Source organism: Centruroides sculpturatus, unplaced genomic scaffold (genome assembly GCF_000671375.1).
Source record: "Centruroides sculpturatus isolate CEXI.00-Female unplaced genomic scaffold, Cexi_2.0 scaffold804, whole genome shotgun sequence".
NCBI lineage: Eukaryota > Metazoa > Arthropoda > Arachnida > Scorpiones > Buthidae > Centruroides > Centruroides sculpturatus.
Window position 1 is genome coordinate 163,023 of NW_019385046.1, and position 26,974 is coordinate 189,996.

A 26,974-nucleotide genomic window follows, 5' to 3' on the forward strand; every position below is an offset into this window, starting at 1 on the left:
TTATTTATGTTTTTTTATATATCTTTCTTTACACTTAAAAATAGACTCTGATTCCTTGGCAACATAAATAATTTAACTAGGAATTGTTTAGAATTTTTATCTCAGTATTTACATCAATTATCTTGTTTGATTTCTATGCATCTATTAAACATAAATACTTTAAAAAATTAATATAAAATAAAACAAATACATGTAAATATAACATATAAAATAAATGCAAAACAAAATAAAAATGATTTTTCTACGGGTAGATAAAAATATTTTGATATTAAAAGGTTCTTCTATTGATAAATGGCACTTTTGTGACCAGTAAAAGAAATAATGAGAACTATAAACGACGACAGTTATGCAAACAGATAACATAGATAAACATTGGATAATATATGTATATATTTCTTATAGCATTTAAGCATAACTTGCATACTTCACAAATTTGTGTGAGAATATAAATCAGACATTTATTTTTGATTTAGAACACTTCATATGGATTTAATAAGACGATTACTTAGGACTAGGATCTATCGTTTATTTGTGATACCAACCGACACACATTTAAATATTTATTCACTTGAATATTTAATTATACGTATTTAAATATTCGAGATAATTCTGAACCTGGAATGCACGACTTTCTCCGTGACTAGATTCTGAAAACAAATGCTTCTGAAGCTGGTAATTAATAAAAATCAAAACAAACAATCTTTCCTTTTCTGTAATGTTCTATTTATAAATTTGGATTTGATTATAAAAATGGGATTTTTGGTATATTTCTTATGCAATTCTCTCGTTTACGTTTCTTGTATTGTCATATTGAAAGTACATATAAGAAACAGATTAAAAATATTGGCTATAAAAGCAAAACAAGTTATTATTGATTAGATAGTACTAGATAGTAGACTTCTCTCTTTTTTAAATGAATAAAAAAGAGAAATAGTACTTTAAATCAAAGAAGTATTAAAATTATAACTTGTATGGTTACATAAAAGTTTTATAAGCAATGTTCTTTATATTGTGATTGTTGTTGTAGTATTAATGGATTCCAAATTACATACCAATCCTTGTTTATAATTGTGGCACTCTTAAAAAGTAAGTGGAACGTTTTTAGAAATCCATACAGGTGGAAAAATTTTAACATTATTAAACAATGTTTACTAAATTTAATAAATATATTCTTATATTTATTTAGTATTGTTTAACAACATTTTCAAAGAAAATTACCACAAATTTCAGAGTTTCTTTAAAAACAATGGCTTTATAATTGATTTAAATGTGTGCTAATTTAACAATCAAAAAGAAACAATATATAAGTAATTCTAAAAGTTTTAGTACTTATTCTAAAATTCAGTGCAATTTGAAATTTCCAGTAATTTCTTGCAAAGCTAATTAAACACTCTACAATAAATAATTTGTTTTTATGTTATCAGAATAAAGTTATAAGTAAAATTAGCCTGTTCTCTTTTAAATATTAATAAATTAATCATAATAAAAACATTTTCTTAATGATACTTCTGATCAAAACATAGTAGCCAGATTGTGGCCGATGTTTTCATCTCTAAAACGTGAATGTCGAGCGCCGCTTACAAGGTAACGGTGCTCGACGTTCGACGCTCACGTTTTAGAGATGAAAATGTCGGGCGCAACCTCGCTAGTGTCAAAATGTAATTTTACATTCCCTTGTAACAAACTAGCAGAGTATAGTTGTCAACTAAAATGATCAATCGTCATTTGTTATGATGAGGGTTTGAATCTGATGCACAAGATCCCTGGAGATTTTTAGAACAGCTTTGGCATCGTGTCTCTCTGCCATTTCTGTAAAATAATTACACACAAAATTAAATCACAACATTTTTAAACTAACAAAATATCCAAGAACTAAAATACAGTGTAATTGTGATATGCACTGAGGATTGTCATCCTGGAGGATACACACAGAATTGTGAAAATTATCTCATAGCAAATTAAAATCCTGAGAGAAGCATTCTGGGCTAGTTGCAATTTTCCAGCTCATTTTTTAATTCAGATAAAAATCTCTTAATTTTAATTTATGTTTAAATATTAAAAACAAAGTTAAAATGAAATCTCTATACTATTAGGGAAAACACAATTAACCCATAAATATCAATCAGAGTATTCATTTCATTTTTTCAGTTAGTAATTAATTTTATATAAGTAATTTTTAAATCTGAACATATAAGCATTATACCTGAATTAACATGATGTAAGATTTATCTTTTATTATTTGTGTCTTATAGGCAAAATAACTTTGCATAAATCACAACCACACTGTTACATTCTTAAGTAGCATTTTTAGTATTTTACATAAGATTGAAACAAACCATTGAAAAACTTAATAATATCTGTAAAATCCATATTATTCTCCAGAATGATATCTCTGTAGTATTCAACCATTGCTAATGCAATGAAGAGTACAAAATGATTAGAAGCTATGTGTTTGGCAGCCCAAATTGTTTCCCATATACTGAATACATCATCATAGACAAGTTCTGTAAAAAAAATTTAAAATTTTTCTAAAATAATAATAATTATGGAAATCTAAGATTATTTTAAAATACATAAGCTTAGTTTATTAATAAAATTATGAGGTTAAAAATGTAGTTACTGTAGATTAGAAATCAATTATAAATTTTAAGGATGAAAATTTGAAAGTTTATCTCAATTTGAAAAAAATTCAGATAAACTAAACGTATTATTGATTATTTTATTTAAGATGTCTCTGGTGAAAATAAAAACTGTTTTTTCTGATTAGTTTTCTTAAATTTGCTGACCAAGTCATAAGTATAAGTCCGAGTAGACATCTTAAATAATAAACTATATGATAAGGACACAGAGGCATTTGATTTAATATGTTTTAATTAAATCAGTGGTTCTCAACTTTTTGTGAGCTACTGTTGCATAAATGATGCTCTTATATGTATAAACAAGTTTTGACATTGAAGATCTGCAGTTGATGTATTACAACATTAAATACAATTATTATTAAAATGTAGACAAAATTAAGGATATTTAAAATAATCTTTGAAATTTCATCACACTCTTATAAGAAATTAATTGTTTACTGGTTTAAGTAGTTATTATTAATTAAAAAAAAATATAATCATCATGCTGAAAGAATAAAGTATTGTAAAGTAATCAAAATCATTTAGTTTAAAACAATTAAGAATTGCAATTTGATTCTATCAATAGTTTTTTAGATTATATCAAAATCAAAATATTTTAATTTATTCATTTGACAAATTACTTGAAAATTAATTCAAACCAAGTTTGATAATTTTTAGTCAGAATATAATTGATATTTATTTTTAACAAGATATATATTAAAATTTAAATAAATGTAATATATTTGTGTGGACAGAATAAATGATAACCCTCTTAAAAAAATAAAACAAATTTATTAATCAAGAAAAGTGATTAAACTAGTTAACTGATTGACACTAAAAAGAATGAACACAATACTGGACAATAAAGAAAAATGTTAACAAAGAAAATATTCCTGAAAAGAATAACTGAAACAGAATAAATGATAACCCTCTTAAAAAAATAAAACAAATTTATTAATCAAGAAAAGTGATTAAACTAGTTAACTGATTGACACTAAAAAGAATGAACACAATACTGGACAATAAAGAAAAATGTTAACAAAGAAAATATTCCTGAAAAGTTCTTGAATGAAACAATCCTAGAAGCATGAACTGCTTTCATTTTAATAGTTTCAAAAGATTTGGCATGACTCTTTCCCATCAGACAAAGGTTTAGCCAACAAGAATCCATTCAAATGACAATATTATAAACAATAACATATTGAAGTTAATTATATTCAATAAACATACTGAAGCTAATCACACAAACAGTTTTGCTATAATCTTTCACACATTTGAAAACAGAACAAAAACATTATTCAAAGGCTTCAAGTACAAAAAAATGAGTCTCCAGATGGATAGATTACTTGAAACCTTTGAAAAAATTAATATCTATAAAATCCATATTATTCTCCAGAAATAATCCAATGGATAGAAAATTGTTTTTACAAAACAAATTTCAAAATCATAATTATAATAAATAAACATTTAAAAATTATCACCCATTTTTTCTCCCGTTTATATCAACAAAATTTACACTTTAGACAGCATCTTGTTCTATATAAAGTGATGAATAACATTATAATAAAGATGCACAATGATTTAATATTTCTGGTGTAGTAGAACTTAATTACTTTTTAATTACTTTATAATGTATTAACATTTTAAAATTTTCTCTAACAAAAAAAATCTAATAAATCTGTGTTAAAACAAAATATGTTGTAGATGAAAATTGGTTTAAAATTTAACAATGAAAGAAAGCTTCAACGTTAAACCCATTTACTTAGTAGTGCAAGAGTTTGTTTATTTTTCAGAATTATATTAAAAATCACAATGAACAGTCTGCTAAAAAGAGATGGAAAAATAAAAATTGGAGGACAAATAAAATATATTAATAATAATAATAATAATAATAATAAATTACTATCCATGGATAAAACTGTGATATGTTTATCTAATTAGCCCATAACATATTGTCACTTATCAATAAATATGATGCAATCTAAGAAATGGTACCTAAGTCAGAAAAGTAAATTTTGCCACAGGGCAAAGAAATGTGTTCTAAATGCTGTCAAAATAATCAATTTTTAGATTTCAATGCCAAATACTTTAGTAACATTTGGCAACATTTTAAGTTATAAATATCCTCTTATAAACCCTACTTAACCCATAGAATAAGATGTACTCAAAAAATGAAAATTGATTATTCCAACTTAAAGTACTTTTTTATAGATTGCATCACAAGTAATTAAAATTCAGTTAGTATTTTCTGTCGTCTTGAACTATTCTGTTAAAAAATAATCCATTAATATCACAATTACACATTCTTTATAATTTATAAAATGCATGAATTTTATGTTAAAAAATTTAATAAGAAATAAACCTAATGAATAATTCTATAATGCTCTAAAATAATTTGCTGTAAAATTTAAATTTACCTCTTTTGAAATCTAAGAGAAACCATCTGTAACAGAAATAGAAGTGTGTGTAGTCACCATTTTGATGCATTAATTCAAACATTTCAGCATCAAGAATCTAAAAGATAAAGATAATAAATGCTCCAATTAAAGAATTAAATTTCTTTAGACATAGATTAATTTAATAACCAAACAATAAATTAATAAGGAATTATTGTATTAATAAAACAATACTGCTGGATTTTGTTTATAATATGGCTAATTAATTATAAAGACAGTACATAGTTTGGACTAAAAGTAGGTGGTCAAGCAGCTATCTTTTATTAAATTTACTAATTAAATATTCTGCATGATAAGATTGGTACTAAGACTGCATGATTATCTCTAAGTGCTTTTAAAACACAAAGTCCAAGATATACACAGTTAATTCATTTCAAAGATTTCTGTGCAAGTTGAAAAATTATAAGTTGAATAAAATAATAACTTGTATATACAAGTTCCCCTTTTTACTGTAACAAATAGAGGTAATTTCAATTGAATTTTTTCTGAAATAATTCTTTTCTCATATTACATAAATAAAACCTAAGATGAAAATATGTAATTTCATCTCATTTATGTTAATTATAAAAATTGCACTTAATTTTTTTATCTGCATAAAAGGAGAAAAAATTAATTGTCTTCATATAATACATCTCCCTCAAATTTGTGTGTCTTTGTGAGATAACTGCTCTTAATTTGCATAAATCTTTGTCTAAAAGCACACTTCAGAAATGCAATCTGCACAAATTATAACTGCTCTGTATTTCCATTTTATAACTGTGAAGTGAAATCTAACACAAATCTCAAATAAAATTGTATTGACAGAATATATAAAAAGTGTAACATCCAGTTATTTGTCCATTATTAATTTAAGGATGTCTTATGATTTAATTATTACATCATCATGAATAGTTATAACATGAAGATTATACTGAATGATCACACAAAAAGCTCACTTGTAAGACATGTTTCAGATCCAATTTAAGTTCAGCTTTGCATCATATGACTGAACATACTCCATATTATCATAGATGTTTGTGAAAGACAATGAATTTATAAAGTACTGAAAAGTTTACAACTCTACCTAAATGCAAGAGAGCAAAAGCAATGCCATTGAGGGATATAGGGAGAGATGTTGGAAACTATAGAATGAGGAATGCTTTCCCCTCCTCAATGGTAGACGGAAAAGGTAGCATGTTTCTGAACTACCCATTTCAAAATAACAAATAAGCCATGTTCTGGACAGCCTGTTTCAGAAGTGACAGATGAGAATGCAAATAAAATTCATGATCTCATCCTTAAAACCTCTTTCTGCATTTTCTGTCAAGAATATTGCAAACATTACAGATTTTTCAGGGAAGATTTCTTTTTTCTTTCTGTAAGATCATGCACTACCCACTAAATGACACAGAAAAATCACTAATTTAGAGTTTAAACCATTGGACTACCTGGCATCTTTACTGAACCTAGCTCCCTTGGATTATCCCTTCTCAACATTGAAGAAACATATTTAAAAGAGACAAAATTTGCTTCTGATCAGAAGGTCCACTTATGCCACAAGTTGGTTTATGAACCAATGTACAGAGATTTTGCAGGGGTTGCAAAAATTGGAAGAACATTTGAACAAGTATATAGAGTTCACAGATGACTATGATGAATAGGATTGATTCAATTTACCAAATTTGCCTTTTCTTAGGAAAAATTGTGAACTCTTCAGTTTCCCTTGTACATGGGTATTGACAGAGAGAGCAAGGCATTTGTCCCCTGGAATTGTATAAAAATTTCACAAATTATAATGAAAGCTGTGATTGTGATACATAACCTTACACCCTTCATCATGGGACACTTTGTCTTTACACTGACGCAACACTGTATTTTATATAGAATCTACTTGTGAAGAAAACCCCAAAAAATTATATACAAATTTATTGATGAAATTTTTTGTCTCCAAGCTTTTCCTCCTGGAAAATTTTGTGCAGATACCCATAACTTTGTATATTATTTTTTGTCATTAATATTTTCATGTATTCATTTTCAAAGTACCTGTATAACTTAGATATAATTACTGATATTTTTTACTTTACCTGAATAAGTGATCTCATATTTGCAAAATGAGCATCCATTGCACCACCATGAGGAAAATTAGCAGCCATTCGTTTCATTAATTCACAAAAACAACTATATGTTAATACCTCTGTAATGTATACACACAACATTTCAATTTATTAAATTTTAAATTTAAACATATTCTGCATATATATCAAAATAACTTGTGTACCATCATCAAATATCACTAATAAAGGAGCAACAAGATCACACATTCCTTGCATGTACCCAACATCCAAATGTTGCCAGACGTAACTAAAAGAAAAAGAAACAAAAAAAACAAAGTAAATAAAATCTACTTTGATTAAATTCAAGTTAAAACTAATCAAACAAATTATAAAACATACGTGCACATGACATTTCTTAATTTTTCAAGATTTTCCGTTGTGAAGTACCAGTAATTTCTATCGCACCTTTGAACGTCTTTATCAATACGGTGAAGGTTTAAAGAAAATAAATCCAATAGTTCCATCTAGATTTTCAAATAATAAAAATAATTAGATTGAGAAATAAAAATAAAAGTAATATATAATGAGTCAAAAGTGTTAACTATGATATAAGAATGGTTGAAAATGCATATTATTTGTGAGTTAGTCATTTTATTGGAAGCAACTGAATCATGAATGATAATATGCAGCTGCTCCAAGCTGGTTTTAAACATTCTTACAATACAGATGGTCCTCTACTTTTGTACAATTCACTATTTCATATACATTTGTACTTTTAATTTTTGTTGATATATATGACAAAACATGCATACTTTCAGGTAATGATTCTCTCCTTCTCATTAACTATTAGTCACTAGTCCCTTTCCCACCTCTCTGACATTAATCAAGTCTATTTTTGGCATCATAGGTTCAGTCTTGAGCAGGGACATCTGGAGTTAGCCTTCATGCATCTTGACAAAGTTTTGACCATCATGGAAAAATGTTATCCCAATGGAGACTATAAATCTAATGTACAAAGAGCAATAGAAAAAGACAACATGTTACAGAACTCTTTATCAAGAAAAGAAAAAAAGTAGTACTATTCAATATCTCTTGGCAAATTCATAAAGAAAATACCAGATACTAATCAACGAAAAATAAATATTTTGAAAACCCCATTTGATGTTTTTTTACATTGCTCTACTTTCATACACATTTCAGGAACCAATTAGGTACAAAAGTAAAGGACCGCCTGTATCAGGATGCCAGATGTCCTGCAATGCTCAGGACAATCCTGCACAAGAGTGATTTGTCCCACGTCCCACAAACATTTAAATGTCCTGCAGGTAAAAAATTAACAGATTTTGACTGTAAAATAATAAAATAATGCCATAAAATATAATGGATGCTGTTATGAAATGTATTTCTTCCCTAATATATATGACTTTTGGACATCGGTGGGTGAGTTGCACGGTGACGGTCACGGGATGCATTAGTTGTCCCTCGAGCCACTCGGGGATTTTTAGATGTAGATGTCTATGTAAATAGTGCAATCAACAATATAAGTGCTGCCTGGTGTGATTTTTTAGTCTAATGATGAGTGCTTGATGTAAAGATAGAAATAGGTTAATTCTAAAGATTTGGAGGCTGAGCTGACGATAAAACAGAATTTTGGAATAAATTGTTCAGGATTCCAATTTTAAAAAAAATCAAGGTTTAGTTATTCTTAATGAAATGAAATAGGAGTGAAAAATATTTTCAGGACCCAAAATTTCCCCAGAATATTAGTTTTATTCAAAATTTCCCAGAAAATTGTTACACATCAGTAAACAAAATAAAACATTTTATAAACAAATTAGTAATTACAACTATATAGTTTGAAATGTTCTAACTAAATCATATAAATAATTATTAGTAAATAGGTCTACCATATAATTTTCCATGCAACACTAAACTGATAAATTAACATAAAAATTTTTTAATTAAAAACATGCATTTAATTTAAGCACTCTTTTAATAATCAGAGGAGAGTATATACAGTTATGAACGTGATGTAATATGATGATTAATGAAAATAAAATAAAAGTTATATGTGATTTTTACTGTAATGTTTTTTTGGCTTTAAATTTTTTTTATCACAAATATCCCTGTAAAACAGAAATCCGGCAAAGGGAGGTACAATAAATTTGTTGAAGTATTGTGAGACTAAAAGAACTCAAAATGAAGTCAAATTGCAGGGTAACAAAGAGACTGACAAGAACCATCTTTTTCTTGCATCATAATAACAATAAAAATCTGCACTGCAGTAAGGAAATGTCAAAGACACTTAAAAACCTGAAGTTACATTACAGATCCGGCATTATCAAGTTTTTGGTATTCCAAAATTAAAGTTGATGTTGAAAAGTGAACTATTAATGCCACAAGTTCAAGCTGCCATATACAAATGGATCAAGACAAAAAAAAAACCCACCAAAAACAAAGCTTTTCCATTCATGGAAAAGTTCTCTGATGGCAGCATGGCAAAAATGGACCAGACATTTCAAAAATTGTTCTACTCTAAATAGCAATTACATTGAAAAATGAACACAGGGTATTAAGTAGTTAGACCAACAAAATTGTTTGCATTGACCAGTGGGGTCAATGCAAACAATTTTGGTCCTACAAATGGAGGCTGCCACAGCTAGGGATTGTAAATTTACCGACTTTTTCATTTACCGGTAATTCGGTAAATGAAAATTAAAATACTGGTTTACCGGTAAATTACCGGTAAATTTTTTTCCTGAAAAATAAAATTAAGATGATAAAAAATATAAGTAATTTTGATTTCCATTTCACATTTTTTATTTCAAAGATATAGAATATAAAAAATATAAAAATTAAAGTGTTATTCTAAACAAACTATAATAATAACTTTTAGAAACATAAATAAAATAATACAGAAAAATAAAAATAAAACAGAAATAATATATAGTACCTAATACCATTTTACTGATTACCATTTTTTAAAAAATAACTTCTCAAGAAACTTAAATTATTTAAAGTCTTATCTCCTAATTTTGATCTAATTTTTGTACAAAATAATCCAGGTTAGGTTAAGTTTCTAGACTTTTTCGGACATCATCTTTAAGTAATAAAAATCTTTCCAGCATGTTTAGTAAGCTATTCCACCGGGTTCTACAATCTAAAATTAAAGAAAGTTCTTTTCGTGAGAGTAATGGGGATTCCCCACGAAAATAAGGTTAAAATAATACATATTTGCACAATCATAAGGCATAATGTTAGAATCTTGTAGACTAATAAATATTTGTATTTAATTATTTTAAACAGTTGTTAGAAGTAAAAAATTTATTTAAGGTACAAATTTTAATGTTATTTTGCAATAATATTTCATTAATGTCCTGTCATAATGTGGTGTATTCACAATTGCTATTAATTTAAAAAATATGTGAAATATTTACGTATTATTATTTTTAAATATTAAAAGAAGAGATATTTACCTACTCTTTAAGAAAAACGTTGATTGTAAAGATTTTAAACCTTTAAAAATCTCAAAAAACGGCAGAGCACAAATCACATATGCTAACTAGAGCTTTCTGTACAATTTACAGTGCCTCTCAAACCCAAGAAAGTTTAAATTAAAATTAAACAGAAAATATCTCACATAAAATTAATAATTAGGTATATTGTTGCTTACACATATCTGTATTTTTTTTTCAATGTCCCTTTAGCCCTTTTAAATATCTATAAACACAATATTCTCTATATAAAAATTTCTAGTATGAATTTTTCATTTACCGAATTACCGGTAAATTTAAAAAATTTACCGGTAATTTTACCGAATGTTTTTTTGTCAATTTATTGGTTAACCAGTAAATCGGTAAAGCGGTATACAATCCCTAGCCACAGCCCTCCTTATAAGATATAGGATCCTAAACTTTTGGTAGTGGTTACTGCCTGTGATGCATAAATATTAATACAATACAGAAATACATGATATTATTGTGAAACATTTGTTAAAGCTATGTATGGAATGCTGTTAATTCACTGTTCTAAGCATCATTATGAAAACTTTCTCTGTGAGATCCGGAATTTTATTAACCTAAACTTTAATTATTTTACTTCTGTTATATAACAGATTGGAAAAAACAATCTTAGCTGGGAACATTTGAAACCCTCCTTTCATAACTATCAACATTCTATTGTTCCCATATAGCCAGCAGCTCAACTTGCACAAAAGTTTATAGTTAGCATCCAAATTTTGGTCCCGGGAACACCTATAACCTTTATCCCTATAACAACCGATCACGTGACCAATTTTCCCAGCAAAAAGCTTTAAAAGATACTTTCTTCCCCCTCTCGGGGGAGTCTCTTAATGAAAGTCGAACCGACACCATCAAATTCCGTTCATCATCTCAGTCGTAAACTTTTATATTTGTGCTAATTTGGATTACCCTAAAACCCACTTATTGGATATCTATGTGCCCTTAATGGACTTAAATCATCGTGGAAACCTACAAAGAGCTATGCAAACCCATGTAAACTCTTTCCCTTAAGCATTTTAGTGTTGAGAGTAATGTTTGTAGTTTTTGTCGATCTTGTCTATTTTATTTGTGTACTGCCTATGCCTTATCGTTGACCCCGATTACTCTCCCTCCACTCAACAGACATAGAGCAGAAATCCTGACCGTCAAGACCAGAAATCGTAACATAGCCATCTTGACAAGTGGCTGGGAAAGGAGGTGTGACTGTCCCCGATCTCCTGGCGGTTCACATCTCTATGTTATATAATCTGTAGGGCTTTTAAGCCTTGTACAGTTTGATGGCAAAAGGAGTGTAGCAATTGTTCATATAGCATAGTCCAGACATTAACATTAAAATTTGACATGCAATTAGCAGAGGATAAAAAAATCATTCTCTGTTGTAATTCCAGTTTTCACTTTTCTGAGATGCATCAGTCTACATTTTTAAAACTGCTACACCACAAAACAAGGCACATGACAATGATAGTAAGTTTTGCCATACTACACCATGCCATGCAGAACATCAAACATTTAGGAAATGAAAGAAATTTTAGGAGTCTATCTTATAAAGGAGTTGTGGCAACCTCCAATTCATATAACCCCCTCTACCATCCACTTCATTTTGTTGGTCTAATTACTTAATATTATGTGTGTGTATTATAAAGTTATCTTTTAATTAGAACTTATACAAAAATATCTTTTTATGTTATTTAAAGCTTATAAATATTAATAGTAATCAGACTCACTGAATAAACTCCTCCACTGGAAGATACTGGTGAAATACAACTGGAATGAGATTCTGCTGATAACTTGTTGTCATCACAAAGATCACCAACTGACAATTCATCCATTCCTGTTTCAACATTCAAATTGTCTGTGTCCTCTTTCATGGATGTGTCAAGAACATTTTCATCAACATAATCCATGGGATCAATTGATACATTTTGATCTTCAATTACAACTATAAACGTTATATGTAAATTATTTTATAAAAATCTCATTATTTAATTAACTTCTATTATTAGATAGTATTACAGATTAAATACTTTAAAAATTAAATTTAACTAAATAAATAAAATTGACAACCAGGGCTCAGAACCAAAGCCAGTTAAAGCTTCCATTTTTTTGCAGGAGCCCAGAATTATATTTATTAAAAAGTTCTTGTCTCCAGCTCCAGACATGGTGATATTTTTAATTAAAGTAACAATAGCAAGTGATAATAAAAACCCTAGTCCACTTGTTTCAACATTCAGCGTAAAATTGAATTACAAATCATACTTCAGGAAAAACAGCAGAAAGTCCAGCTCCCATGCACCACACACCTAGAGATCTCTTACTTTCAGCTATTACATTTTTTACTTCTATAAAAATCAATTTTAAAAGACTTCTGCTTTGGAACTCCAATGTACCAAACTTGTAGCTGAAAAAAACTAATAAATATTCACCTGCATACATCCTTTCTTGCAATTTTTTACACTCGAGTGTATTGTCACTAATGCTCAAAATATTCAATATATTATGGCTAAAAATTGTTGATGTTTCTTCAAAAGGTACAACAAAGTGATGATAAATCAACAATTGATGTTAAATTTATACTGTGAATACTGTGTATTTAACTCAAAAGTTAGACAAAATTCTGATAAACTATGTTATGTTACAGAAAGACCTGATTATTATTATTATTATTCTCTAAAATAAACTAAAAATTATATTAATTTCATATCACAAGGTAAAGGGAATGAAAAGAAAATAAAACAATTTTAAAATTAAACTGTCAAAAAAAACATTTTAGAATGTTAACGTATTATTAATTATAAGACTAATACAAAATTTATTTTAGATTAGTTTAGCTATACATTAAAGACTAAAAACAAAGAAATTTTAGTTATCTAGCTAAGGTGTATGTTAACTTATTGTTTTTGATATAATATAATTACATTACTGTTAAGTTTAAATATAGTGTAACTTATTTTATATTGAAACATTTAAAAATGAGTAAAATTAAAAATTTAAGCTTTCACACTTTTCTTACTTTCATCAGATAAAGATTCCGATTCAGCTGGTAAGATAAGAGAAGAAATTTCAGTTTTCACTTCAATTTCCTATGTACAAAAACAAAACATAATTAAAAACAAATATTTATGTAAAACAACGATTCTTAACCTTTGTGAGTTAGTGACACACCAATGAGTCAAAGTTGCATCAAAGATGCTCTTAACACATAAAGAAACAATGACATTAAAGATCTCCATTTTTAATATAAATATATAAATAGTATTTTAAAAGCAGAGAAACAATTAGCACTTTTTAATAAATGTTTAAAATTCTATGACATCAGTTGAGAAATACCAACAAAGAATAAAAAGATTATGATTTCTGTACAATTAATTTGAAATTTTAAAGTTTTTCTGATAAACTTTAAAAAATACATATATTTTTTCTATCAATCAAATTTTATTTATTGAAAAATCGTGACAAAGTACAGAGAATAAAACATAAAGAACTGCAGAAGAATACAATGTAAATAAATGCATAATAATTTTCAATATTAAAAATATAGAATATTGTAAAAAAAGATGTATTTGCATAATACATTATAATAAGCAATTATTTATTGTGACATTGTCACAAATTCTGGGCTGCAATTTTTAATTATCTTTTAATTTTAAAAAAATTACACAATTTCAAGTCCAGAGTGGAAGTTTGTATAATATTAACCAAGGTCTCTGATTCCTAAGCTTTCCATATCTAATATGAACTTTAGTTGACTCTGTACATTATACTTTTCCTGATAACAATCAAGTCATACCAGTCATCTAACTAATTCTATTCTTGAGAAAATTCTGAATTGAAATCATGTGACTTCCAGTCTAGACCAGAAGTTCATGTTTAGTTAATCAGTGCCTCCAGCTCCTAAGCTTTCCATATCTAGTCTCAATTTTCATCTATCTAACTCTATTTTCAAGATTAATGAAGGACAGACAGATGAATGACATTGGAAATGTATAGGTCTGCAATTTGAAAATTGCAGCTTGAATAGTTCACTAATTTTTATATTTCTAATTAAAATATGTTAGACTAAATTATCCAGGACAAAGAGAAATGTCATTCCAGCTAATCTAGTATTGTTTAAATCCTGTAACCAATAAACAGAAAGGGTAAATTTTCAAAGAACATGAAGAAAATGCACATAACTACCTCACAGCTACTCAAAATAAACTGAACACTCCAACAAAGTATATCATTTCTTTTCCTTTCCTTCTGGCCAACAGCCTGTAAAGTAGATGGGTCACAGTGATTTGAAATAACTTAATGACTCATCCACAGACAATTTTGGCATGTTAGTTAATCTGCTTCCAGGCTAATGCAATCCTAGATAATCAAGAGTCTATTGTACAGAAAATTGAGTTATAAATTTAAAAGATAAATAACTCACCAATTACTCAAATTTAAACTATAAAGTATATATATTTAACTAGAATAACAAAACATGATTTTCATTTTGAGCAAATGAAACAGTTTTTTTTTTTTGAGGAAAATAAATAAATTGACACAAAACAGCATTAAAAAGCTTTTAATTCCTTTCCTTTGCTAGCATTTTTAACATTCCTATAAACATCGTCATCAGGCAAGAACTCAATTTGAATGCTTTTTCAGAACAAATCATTTAAGTACAGAACTGAAACAACATTAATCAAATAGAATACAAAACTTTGAACATAAAATTTTAAAAACATTTTTAAAAATCATGCAGTATCTACATGCATGCACTTAGAGATGTGGAGACAATCACATAGAAAGATGTAGGGAAAGTGGAGACAAGCAGTCAGTATTATTTATACACTTGTACAAATTGACCCAAACGTCAGGCAACTTGAGGGTGGGGGAGTTGCATGGGGCCAATAACATGGTGAAGAGAGACTCCCAAATGAACACTAGCAGTTGTGGTGAAAGGAGCCTAAGTAATACAGAACATTCCCAAAGTGGGTTGTGGCTATGCTGTAAGACCATCTTGGACAATTCAGTGTCACATCTTCACACCACCATGGAATGCTGGTGCTCAGTTAATTGATACAACAGCATTTTGGTAATAGCGCTTTCAAAAATAGTTGAAAGTGCTAGCAAAGGAATTAAAAGCTCTTTGTTGTTTAATGCCGTTTTGTGTCAATTTATTTGTTTCCCTCAATTATGTTGGCACGATCTCCAAACTATGTTTTTATGTTATTTTATGAAACTGAATTTTTATTCATGGAAATACTATTGTCCTTGAATAAAAACTCTGGATCAGTGGCATTACTAAAAAATTTAACACAAGGTTCCATTATCCTATCTCTTTCTTATCAATGAAATTTCTCTGTCAAAAAATGTGGAACTCTGCAGCAATTCAACCTGTCTATATCAGTATACCAGCACCAACAAAAAGTTTTATAAAGATAACACAGGAACCTAAAACTGCTTCTTAGCAGCAAGCAGTCACATAAATGATAGTTTTTGTCTATTTGCATTACTGTTATTATTTTTAGCTAAAATAATGTTGATTTTATAATTAAACAAAGCATATAATTAATATTTTATATTACAACTAATCAACACACTGACCGGAAGCTGCTGATCTTTGTCATCAGTCACTACTTGAGGAATATCATCAGACTGATCAAATGATTCTTCACTGTTTAAATCTTCAAATACATCGTTACTTAGACTTGTGTCTTTTGGACCTATAAATCAATTTATAATATTTATGTATGAATAAAAATATGCATTTCTTAAACAAATTTCATTATTATTTTTTGACTTTCAAGGAAATTATTAACTAAAATCAAATAAAAAATCAAGCAATAGTCAAAAAAGAAACATTATCAATTATAAAAAATTAAAACTTCATAAGTGTACTGCTTTAAGTATGCAGTACACTTATAAAGTGAAAAATACTTATTTCTCAGAAATGATGTTTTTGGTTTTCTTGAAGCCATCTTCAGCCACTGCAATTAGAATTCTCTGACTTGTAAATTCCATTAAACTCAGTATACCATATACAGTGGGTGAATGGTTAACAAACATAATCCACTCCAAGACTGTGCTCACTATCTGAATTGTTCATTAATTAACCGATTATCAATTTACCATAGATTTTCATGGGTATTCGATTAATTCGGTCTGGAGACCCCAAAAAAATAAATAAATAAATTATATACTTACTATGTTTATTTACATGAAATAACAAACTAAAACCAATCTCTCCATTTTTTTCATACGTTCCAATTTATTAGGAATCCGATTTCTTACAAGTCGTTCCAATCACAGCCCGACACGTGTCAAGTTTACGGACTACGGCTGATTGAAAGGTTTTCTTCCATAAAATTAATTGATTCTACACTAATCCGACTCAACATTTCCAAAATACGTATATTTTTTCATAGTTTTATAGGAATCGTAATTATAGGGGGTCGACTGTATACACAATCTTGCATTTTTATCAGTCATGTTGTTTTTCCATTTGTAGGATGTTAAAGAATTTGTCCAATGTCGATTGTTTCTCTCTCTTCAGGATTTTTTGAAAGTAATTAATAGCATTGTCGTCGTAGAGTTCCCCAAGCTTATTAACCTCAACCTGGTTTGGATGCCATTCTAAGACTGTTCTGACATCTTCCCACTTCTTCAAAAGATCTTTAATAGCACATGTCGGCATTGATTCTCTTTCATCTTCCTTTTTTCAGAAAAAAAAAGACATCTTGCTGAGTTTCTTTGTGTTCTTCTGTTGTTAGATCAGTTTCAGGTTTCATTATGGGCTCTTCAATATCATTTTTATTCACCTCCAATTCCAGATCTCTAGCAGTTATCACAATTTCATCCTTTCATGGGTTTATGCCCAGTAATATTTTTTTGTCTTTCGTGATGTAGGTTCGGCATGCGCTTCCAAAATAAACTAGTTTCATCACAATCGAAAATTTGTTGTGGACAATATCCATCTTTTCTAATGAATTCTTCAAATTTGAGACAGAACTTCTCAGCTTCTTCTTTATCTGCACTAGCAGACTCACTGTGAATTACCACATGTTTAATGCCAGTTCTCCTTCTAAACTTTGCAAAACATCCAGTGATAGCCTTGAATATTCTCCTCATTTGACAAATGTGGAGTTTGTTTCTTCAGTTCTTAAAAAATTTCTCTAGCTTTCTCTTGAATGATAGTTATACTAGTTACATGTCTTTTCATTTCCCTTTCTTTAATCCAAATTAAAAGCAATCTCTCCATTTTTTTCATGGATGACACATCTTTGTTTCTCAGATGTGATTTTCATCACTCCTTTAGCCTTCTTGATTATATCTTTCTTAGCTAAGATTATGCCTACTGTAGACCTATTCAAGCCATACTGCCTAGAAACATTAAACATCTTCTGCTCACTCTCTACCTTGGCTATTAAACTCTCACCTTTCGAAAATAAAAACCAACGCAAAACTTAACAAGTGCGCAAAGATTATAAAAAATTATTTGTCAGAAAGGTAAACAAATTACAATAGAGAGTTTTAAAGTTTGGAGGAATATTATCCGATCAGTATCAGGTTGAGTGTCGACATCAATGTCTCCTGAGCATCGAAAGGTTTCGAATTGTTACCCAGAGACAAGAAAAAACCAATTGGTATTCATTACTTTATGTCACTTCTTTTTGTATTTGTTCTGTAAAGTGTTCATTGTCCGATTTGCTCACAGTCCAAACTGTTTGTTAACCAATCACCCATTGTATATATTTTTCAGCTGCCTTAAATAAGCAGTATACTCACATAAGTTTTAGTATATTGTGGTACCAAATTTAAAGAAATTTGTAGGAAAAAATAACTAATTTTTTATAATTTATAAGAATGATTTTATTACAAATATCTAAATTATAGCAAAATTTTCTACTTCATAAGAATGAAATTCAATTACAAAATATTTTGTATTTCCTTACCAACTAAAGGAATTTCACTATTTGTACTCTCTGAAGATAGCTTTGCAAGATTGGCAGCCATAGTTTCTTTATTTCTTTGTTTGACAATGGCTTCCACTGCAAGCCATTCAGACATGATACTTTCATATGAGCTCTGTATACTTTTGTCATGCTGTTCTCTTTCTTCTTGTGAACTTCCAAATTCATAATGGCCTAGAAGATAAGGCCATACCTGAAAGATAAATTCAAAAATTAAATTTTTTTGTGCTATGTACATAAAACACAAAAATTATTTTTAGCAAAGATATATTTAATAATTTAATAGAAAAATGTATTATGAAATTAGTTGGTTCACTTACTTTTTCAACATGTTACATACTACTCATTCTACTTTATCATAGTCATAAAAAAATTTTCATGTTAACAGACTCAAAATAAAAGAATTTCATTAGTTCTCTATATTTATTCACAGTATAATATATTTCCAATTACATTACAGAATATATTATCTATTTACATTATATTTAATTAAACATGGAAATAACTAGACTTCCAATTTAAACAGATAATAACACATTTTAAAAATTGTTTCTATCTAAATTTATTTAAATTTCCTGCAAGATAAAAATTTAATTATGTTTCAATGGTTTCTTGTAATCTAGATATCATTATTATGTTATAAATAGTAACATTTTCAAGCAGAAAGTAAAGATTAAACGATAAACTGTAAATAATGGAAATACATAATGCTATTCAATTGTTTTCTACAAAATCATCTTGCCTGAAATAAAAAAAGTGTGTTAAACAATAATTAAAAAGCTGAATAAAGATTGATATGAAGGCAGAAATTGATATGTTGAATTCTATGTAAAAGAATAAATGCTTTCAAGCTTGAATACAATGTACATTATGGTATGTATATTAAATTATACATATCAATGCTAGCTACAGATTTAATCCTCATTTCCACCAAAAAATACATTTATTTTTAATGTACTAATAAATAGCAAAGTAATACCTCTTTTCTAATTTTGTGTTCAACACCTCCAAAATAAGTTAGCCTATACATCTCCATTATGTCCATATCTTTATTGCAGTTCATAGCATTCCAAATTTCAGCAGTTAAACCGATTGTAGCATCACAAGGTTCATCAGGTGAAATTATCACAGAATTGACTAATCCGGATAAATGCGTACGTACCGTACAAAGATGACGGCAGTGAGCCAACCCTAAAAAATTTTGAAATATTTTTAAAAATCAATTTGTTTAACTGTTATATTATAAAACAAAAAAAAAATTCCAATTTTACTTATTTACAATTTAATTAAAAATCTTAAATAAATTTGTAATGAAGTTAAGTAACATTACATTATAAATATTTTTATTGAGCTGCAATTGTGATAATTAAAGGACCAAGTCCATGCTACATTTCTAAGAACTTAGTAGTAAAAACTAACATTTATAAAAACCTAATACTATATTAGGTTCTTAGAAATGCTAGTTTTTGGTTGGCTGTTTGGTTAAAAATTTCTATTTTGTATCAATCATAAGGATGCTGACACTTTACCTATGGCATGTAGGTTCTATATGAAATGTAACCTGAACTCGGTCCTTTAATAATTATTTTTGTTTATATTAATCTTTATTTGTAATTATTAATTGTTAATGTTTTCTGTGAGTGTGTTCTCTTAAGAATACTTTTTAATTTTAAATTATTTCTGTGGAATTCGATATGCTTGTGTTTGTTTTATTTTAAACGATGTACTTTGCTGAGGAAGGCCTATAATATTAGGTCAAAAATGTTACAATTTATTAAATATATTGCTGGAGTTACAAGGTGCACTGTTCCTTTTATTATAAGTTTATGATGACAATTCAAGGTGCAAGGAAGGGTTGTTTTGTAAGGTTACCTTCTAACTGAACTGTATATCCTGGATCATTAATTGTGCACCTCCCATGTCACTAAAGCTTTATAAACTGTCAGAAAATTAATTTATATATAATGAAATTGTAATTAAGTAGCATAATATGCAAGTATAAACCAAACAGATATTTAATGATTTCTGTATTTATATTGTAAAGATTGCAGAAGTATTGCTACCAAAGTGTAGCACATTTTAGAATTTTACTGTAACTAATCATGTTGCATAGCTTCTGTACAGAAACAAAAATTTTTTTCAATAATTTTACATTGTTTTGATTAGAAATATGTTCAGGTTTGATACTTTGTACGTGTTGTTACTACTTTTAAGTAGTGTGTCACATGTTCTGCATGTGATATCTGTCTTTTAATATGTATTTTCTGTAGTCTTTGATGGTTTGATGTTTATGCCAATCATAAAACTTTCAATCTCTCTGAATATATATCTCCAAGTCAGTCTCCAACTTAGACAATATTATATTGATAAAATTGCATGAAGATTGAAATAAAAGTTCAGATATTGTATTGTAAAGATGGTATATGCTAGTTTTTCATATTTCAGTGTTATAATTTTGTTTCCATTAATACTTACAAAACCCTAGTAATCTTTCATTCTATTTAGAGACAGTATATTTGATAAATGAAAGTATGACACTCAGTTTTGACAGAGGGGGTCAGACAGGGATGGCAAATCTTTTTGAGACCGTATGTTGTATAGTAAACATACTTACCTTTAAAGATGTTTATGAATGCCAAAATTTTACACTTTGAATAACGACATTTAAAAAATTAAACAAATATGCTTTAAAATATTTATATAAATAAAATAAATGTAAAAAAAGTTGATTGAAAAAAGGATGATCAGATGATAAATCAAAAGGATGATTGAAAAAGATAGATGATAAGTCAAAATTGTATTATAAATTATATGCCAGATAATTTCTCCTTAAGTGCCACTTTGGGCACACATGCCATAGGTTTGCCATCCTGGAGTTAGAGAACTGTTGCATTCGGCCTTTCAAATAAATTTTCTATTTCGAATATGACTTAATTTATTTATGTAAAAATTTTCAGAAATTAAATTTATACTGAAAATTAACAATTTATTAATTACTTACATCCATAAAATGCCCTGGAAATAATCTGCCTCTTCATTGTGTCACACAAAATCTGAATTGACTGGCTAAAAACAAAAAGAAACAATTTTAAGTTTTTACTAAAAATTTCAATAAACCTAAATTATAAGACATAGGTTTCTAATTCAGATATATATTGGATTGTTCAGAAAGTAATTTCGTTTGTTTTCTGTTGAAAAAAAACACTGTATTTTTATAATAAATAAATATTTTATTGAATATATATTGACCATTTTGGTCAAATACCTGTCGTCATTGTTTCTGGTAGTAACATGATTTCATATTCATAAAAGTTTTGATCATTGCTTACAAAAAACTGATCCAAGTGATTTTTGACATTGTCATTTCAAGTAAATGTCTTACAGTTTAAAAAATTTTGTATATACCAGAACAAGTAATAATCTGAGGGTGCCTGATCTGGTGAATATGGTTGGTGTGATAGTACATCCCATCTAAGTTATAACAGTTTCTGACGAGTTACCAAACTTGTGTGAAATTTGGCATTATCGCAGTAAAACACTACACCTTTTTTGTTGATCAATTCTGGCCTTTTCTGTTTGATGATATTACTCAATTTGTTTACTCGATGCAGTACACTTTCAAATCAATTGTTAAATTGTCTGGTAAAAGCTCCAAAAAAAATTTCCTTAAAATTCCACCAAAGAGAATAACTCTCTTTAAAAACATGTGGAACCCATATATCGAGCTTTAAAACGAAACCAGTTTGTTTCAAGTAATCATAAACAGTTCACTTCAACAAATTTAATCTCTTAGTTATTTCACATGTTGTTATTTGGCAGTTTGTTTCAATCAGTACCTTTATTTTGTTTTCATTAGCTTCAACTGGCCATCCAGAACATGGTGCATCTTCAATATTGAAATTGCCAGAATGAAATTTTGTAAACCAGTTTTGGCACTGTCATTCTGTGAATACATCTTCTCTGTACATGTCACACAATTTTTTTCTTGCTTGAACAGCATTCTTACCTTTTTGGTATTAAAAGAGCAAAATACGCCGAAAATGCTGCTTTCGATCTTCCATATTTGATGGGACACAAAAAATAAACAATTGCACAAGATCAAACAAAATTTTTTACAAATAAGCCTTAAAATGCTAGCTGTCAGAATATATAATAATAACACAATTTAGAATGAAAATGGCGGGAAAAATACATCCGTCTAGTGGTAAAAAAAAACGAAATTACTTTCTGAACAACCCAATAGAATCCCTGTAAAAAGTTTTGGAACAGCAACAGCTATGCAAAGATTATTGATTGCAGGAATTTTATTTGTTAATAAATAATCCTAGAATAATAAAAATTCTAGAGATTATTTCTAATGATAAGAGCTTTTATTGTAAAAGATATCAAACTGAAAAAATAGTTTTGAATGTAAAAAGAATCTTGTCCAATCCTAGTCTGAAAAAGGTTTTTGAACATAGTTGAAAAAAATGTGTTAAAGCACTCTGTATTAATAAAAACATTAGTTTAGTTTATGCAGATTAATCATCCAAAAGTTTTATGTACATCTATTTCCATTATTGTTTCATTGCTTTAAAGTGGTCCTGTTAATAAACACAAAGGATTTTCCAGATCTTTGATTCTGGAAGGGAAACTCAGAGTAGTTTTTTCTATATGTAGTTTGCTGTTCAACAGCAAACTACATATAGAAGAAATAAGAGAAATCTGAAAGCGTAAAAACATTGAAGAGAAATGGCTGACCAGAGCAACAAGCAGAAATCTAGATCAGCAATCGGCAACCGATAGTCTGCAAGAAAATTTGGACATTCATCAATCAAAGGTAATGTGAAGTACAGGGTGACAATAATTAACCCGTACAAGTTTTTTGCATTGTAAATTTATTAAAGAAATAAAAATGAGCAAAACAACAGCAGATAGCAGTGACAATACTTTACATATTAATCAGATATTCAGTTGGTTTCAAAGTGGCCTCTTTTTGCCTTGATACAGAGCCCCAAATGCATTTCTAAATTCTCGGCGATGGGCTGCAGCTCTTCTGGAGACAGTTTGTCCCACTCCCGGCACAAGGATTGCTTCAGCGACTCCAAACTTTTGTGGTGCTTAGCGCAGGCCCTAGCCTCCAAAATGGAGCACACACTGTAGTCCATCGGATTCAGATCCAATGAGTATGGGTGGCCATTCTGCAGATGAGATGAAATCAGGAAAATGAGTCTTGCACCATTCTTGAGTCTTCTTTGCCCTGTGTGCCGGCGCTGAGTCTTGCTGAAATGCCAAAATGCTGCTGAGACCATGGAAGTACCATGGCCTCGAGAATGTCACGGCGGTACACGTTTTGATTGATTTTGGCCCCTTGATCGACGAAAACAAGGGTTTCTTGCCGCTTGTACAAATTCCGGCCTAAACATTGGATTTTTGCAATGTTCGATGACGGCTGACTATCAGGGAGCCTCCGCGGACCAGTTCCTGTCATTTTGATGGTTGTGTGCCTGTTGTAAGGAGAAAAGCTTCCTGTCTGTGAAGAGAATGCGCTCCCACTGTTGACCTGCGGCCCGATGCTTGAGTTGACAGCATCTTTGGAGTCGCATGCACTTATTTTCATCTATGAGGAGCTGAAACTTTTGGAACTTGTAGGGCTTGAGTCCAAGTTCTTTTTTGCCATTAACTGCATCAATTTGTGATTAATTCCAATCTCATGAGCAATTTTTCACATGGAGATCTTTGCATGTCAGTCAACTCGCTTTTTGATGATCTTGCAGTTCCTAGACGTGTTGATGGTGTGCTTTCTTCCATGTCTGGGATGGTTGTCATCATGGTCAAGCTTCTTGAATCGCTGAACTGCATCCGAGACTGTCATTTTGGGAACACCAAGCAAACGAACAATTTCACATTGATGCTTTCCTTGCCGGAATAGCTCCAAAATTGCACATTTGTTCGACATCCTTAAAAAAATAAAGAACTAACCCTTATTAAACCGAAAGCACATCTACATGGGCAGGAAATCACAGAGAATTAAACGACAGTATGTAAACTGGTGACGGTAAAAAAGTTCAGATGCAGCATTGCTACAAACTTTATACGGGTTAATTATTGTCACCCTGTATTACGAAAGAAATGCAAAATGCATAGTTGCTTTTTTCACTCATTGTATTTGGTTTTAGATTTGAATAAAAATCCCCTAAAGTAACTGTTATCAATAAATAATGAACAATAGACAATATTGTGAGTGCAGTTGTTGTCCTTCGTGGAAAAGTGCTAAAAATCCATAAACTTATTTCAAACAAGCAGCAATGAACTTTAGACTTGCATTAATTTGTTATAATTAAACAAGTGAGTTTCATATTAATATAGTAAAATTGAACTTTTATGATCATTATTCTATAAATTTTGTATCATTTAAAAAAATTCATGTTAGTGGTCTGTGAGGTCAGAAAGGTTGCAGACTGCTGATCTAGATGATGCCTTAAGATATGTCTGCCTACAACATTAAAAAGCCACATCAAAAGAATTAAATGCTAACTGAAAAGTTCACTATGTCTATGTTTGCAAATGTGCAGTTCAAAACTGATTAAATGTAATGAGCTACAAGTTTTGTAAAGTCAAAACAAAACCATTCACAATGAAACAACACATGAAAAACTTATGGAATGGGCAAGGTGTTACCAAAAGTGGACTATTAGACAATTTGTATGTCACAGAGCAGATGAAAGGTTTTGACGAGAATGTCTTTTGTATAAGAAGAAATTCCCAGTTAGTCTTATATGGAACGGTATGAAATTGTCTGACTGATTTCTCCTGAGTCAGTTAACCTTAGTAGTGGTATATATGACAGATAACACAGAAATACATTCAGGAAATCCTGCATCTTGATGTGTTGACTATTGTAGCAGGGCAGCAAATAGCCATTTTCCAGCAAAATAATGCTTGGCTATACACATCTTGACTTTCTAAGGTATGTCTCTCTCATGCAGTTGCACTTACTTGGCCTACCTAATTTCCAGCTTTTTCATTTATCAAGCATTTGTATGACCAGATGGAACACTGGCTTTAGAATCTACGTGTGAGGGATCTGGAGCAGCAGCTGCAAAATCTGTTGTAAGATAGTATATGCTCTACCATATCACTATACTTATACAGGCAAGAGAAGAGCTTATAAAGTACTAAAGATTCCTTTAAACTGTTCATTATTCCACAAGAAATTGTTCCTTTACCATGATATTGTAATCACTTGTTAGTTATTACCATCATCATTGCATTTACATTAATAAAGTTACACTGAATTCCAACACCTACTCCTTGATGCATTTTTTTGTCAATGAGTGCATGTATGTATGTATGTATGTCTTGTACTGTAATAATAATAAAATCCTTCATTATTTAGTAAAGCTTTATTGATATTACCAACTATTTGATAACATATTAGCACTTTTCTTTCTTCTTGTATTGTCAATTAAATGTTTTATTATTCATCTGATATTTCACCTGTCTCTCAATAATTTAAAATTTATTTCCTTTTTCTTTTACAGCTATATATTGATATTTGGCTATTAGTTTAGGACTTACCACACCATGGTATGATAAGTCCTAAACTAATAGCCAAATACATAGCTATAAAAGAAAATAAAGGAAAAAAGGACAAGAAGCTAATATGATAAATAATTAAATTTATTTGTTTTACAATCCTTGTAAGTTTTACATTTAACCAATCATCAAATATAAACAATAAGAAAAATAATTCAAAGACATAAAAATACAGGGTGTAATTTCATAAATAAATAAATGCTATTTTCAGGAACCAAACAAATTGTTTTTAATCAGAAACATATTCATTCCATTGCAATTTGAAAAAAGAGTTTCTGCTGAGATGTTCTTATAAAAGAAAAACAAACTTTTCTGATTAAAAACAATTTGTTTGGTTCCTGAAAATAGCATTTATTTATTTATTTAATATGGTGCCAAGTACAAGTGTCATTTCATTTTCCTTCAGTTGTGACCAGACACTAAGTTGATAGTAATCCAACAGTTTGCTCCAAATAAAGTTTGAAGAATGCCAAAATTTGGACAATAATAGTTTCAATTGGAAAAAAAAAAAAAAAAAGAACTGAAACTCTAAAATTTAACTTTTAAAATTAATTTTGAAAGCATTTTTAATCTAAAATAAAATTGAGATACTCACTCAGTAGCTACATTATCTTGTTTTTGAATAAATCTCTTAGTTCTATCTAATGTTAGACCATTTCCTTCTGGAAATGATTTTGAACTTGATGTGGATGACGATGAAGAAGATGACAACTGTTTTATTGAAGGAGGATATTTTCCACTGGCTACTGAATTCCATGATGATGTACCTCTTGTTGTTAATGGATCCATCATTTCTTGAGCTAAAGAGTAAGTGAGAATATTTAT

The 26,974-nt window shown here is 29.1% G+C and overlaps 1 protein-coding gene across 1 annotated transcript in view; it reads right to left on the reverse strand.

Annotated features, from left to right (window-relative positions):
- Positions 1–523: 523 nt before the first annotated feature.
- The window catches only part of LOC111633861 (small G protein signaling modulator 2-like), an 89,822-nt gene continuing 63,371 nt past the window's right edge, over positions 524–26,974 (reverse strand). The window contains exons 12-24 of the mRNA XM_023378496.1: positions 26,745–26,949; positions 21,573–21,637; positions 19,551–19,762; positions 18,554–18,764; positions 16,206–16,324; positions 13,639–13,708; positions 12,353–12,567; positions 7,507–7,631; positions 7,332–7,414; positions 7,138–7,247; positions 5,036–5,132; positions 2,337–2,504; positions 524–1,809 (exon numbers count right to left, since the gene is read on the reverse strand). Of these exons, the coding sequence (XP_023234264.1) occupies positions 1,715–1,809; positions 2,337–2,504; positions 5,036–5,132; positions 7,138–7,247; positions 7,332–7,414; positions 7,507–7,631; positions 12,353–12,567; positions 13,639–13,708; positions 16,206–16,324; positions 18,554–18,764; positions 19,551–19,762; positions 21,573–21,637; positions 26,745–26,949 (1,775 nt within the window). The 3' untranslated portion in view covers positions 524–1,714. The remainder of the gene's footprint in view (positions 1,810–2,336; positions 2,505–5,035; positions 5,133–7,137; positions 7,248–7,331; positions 7,415–7,506; positions 7,632–12,352; positions 12,568–13,638; positions 13,709–16,205; positions 16,325–18,553; positions 18,765–19,550; positions 19,763–21,572; positions 21,638–26,744; positions 26,950–26,974) is intronic.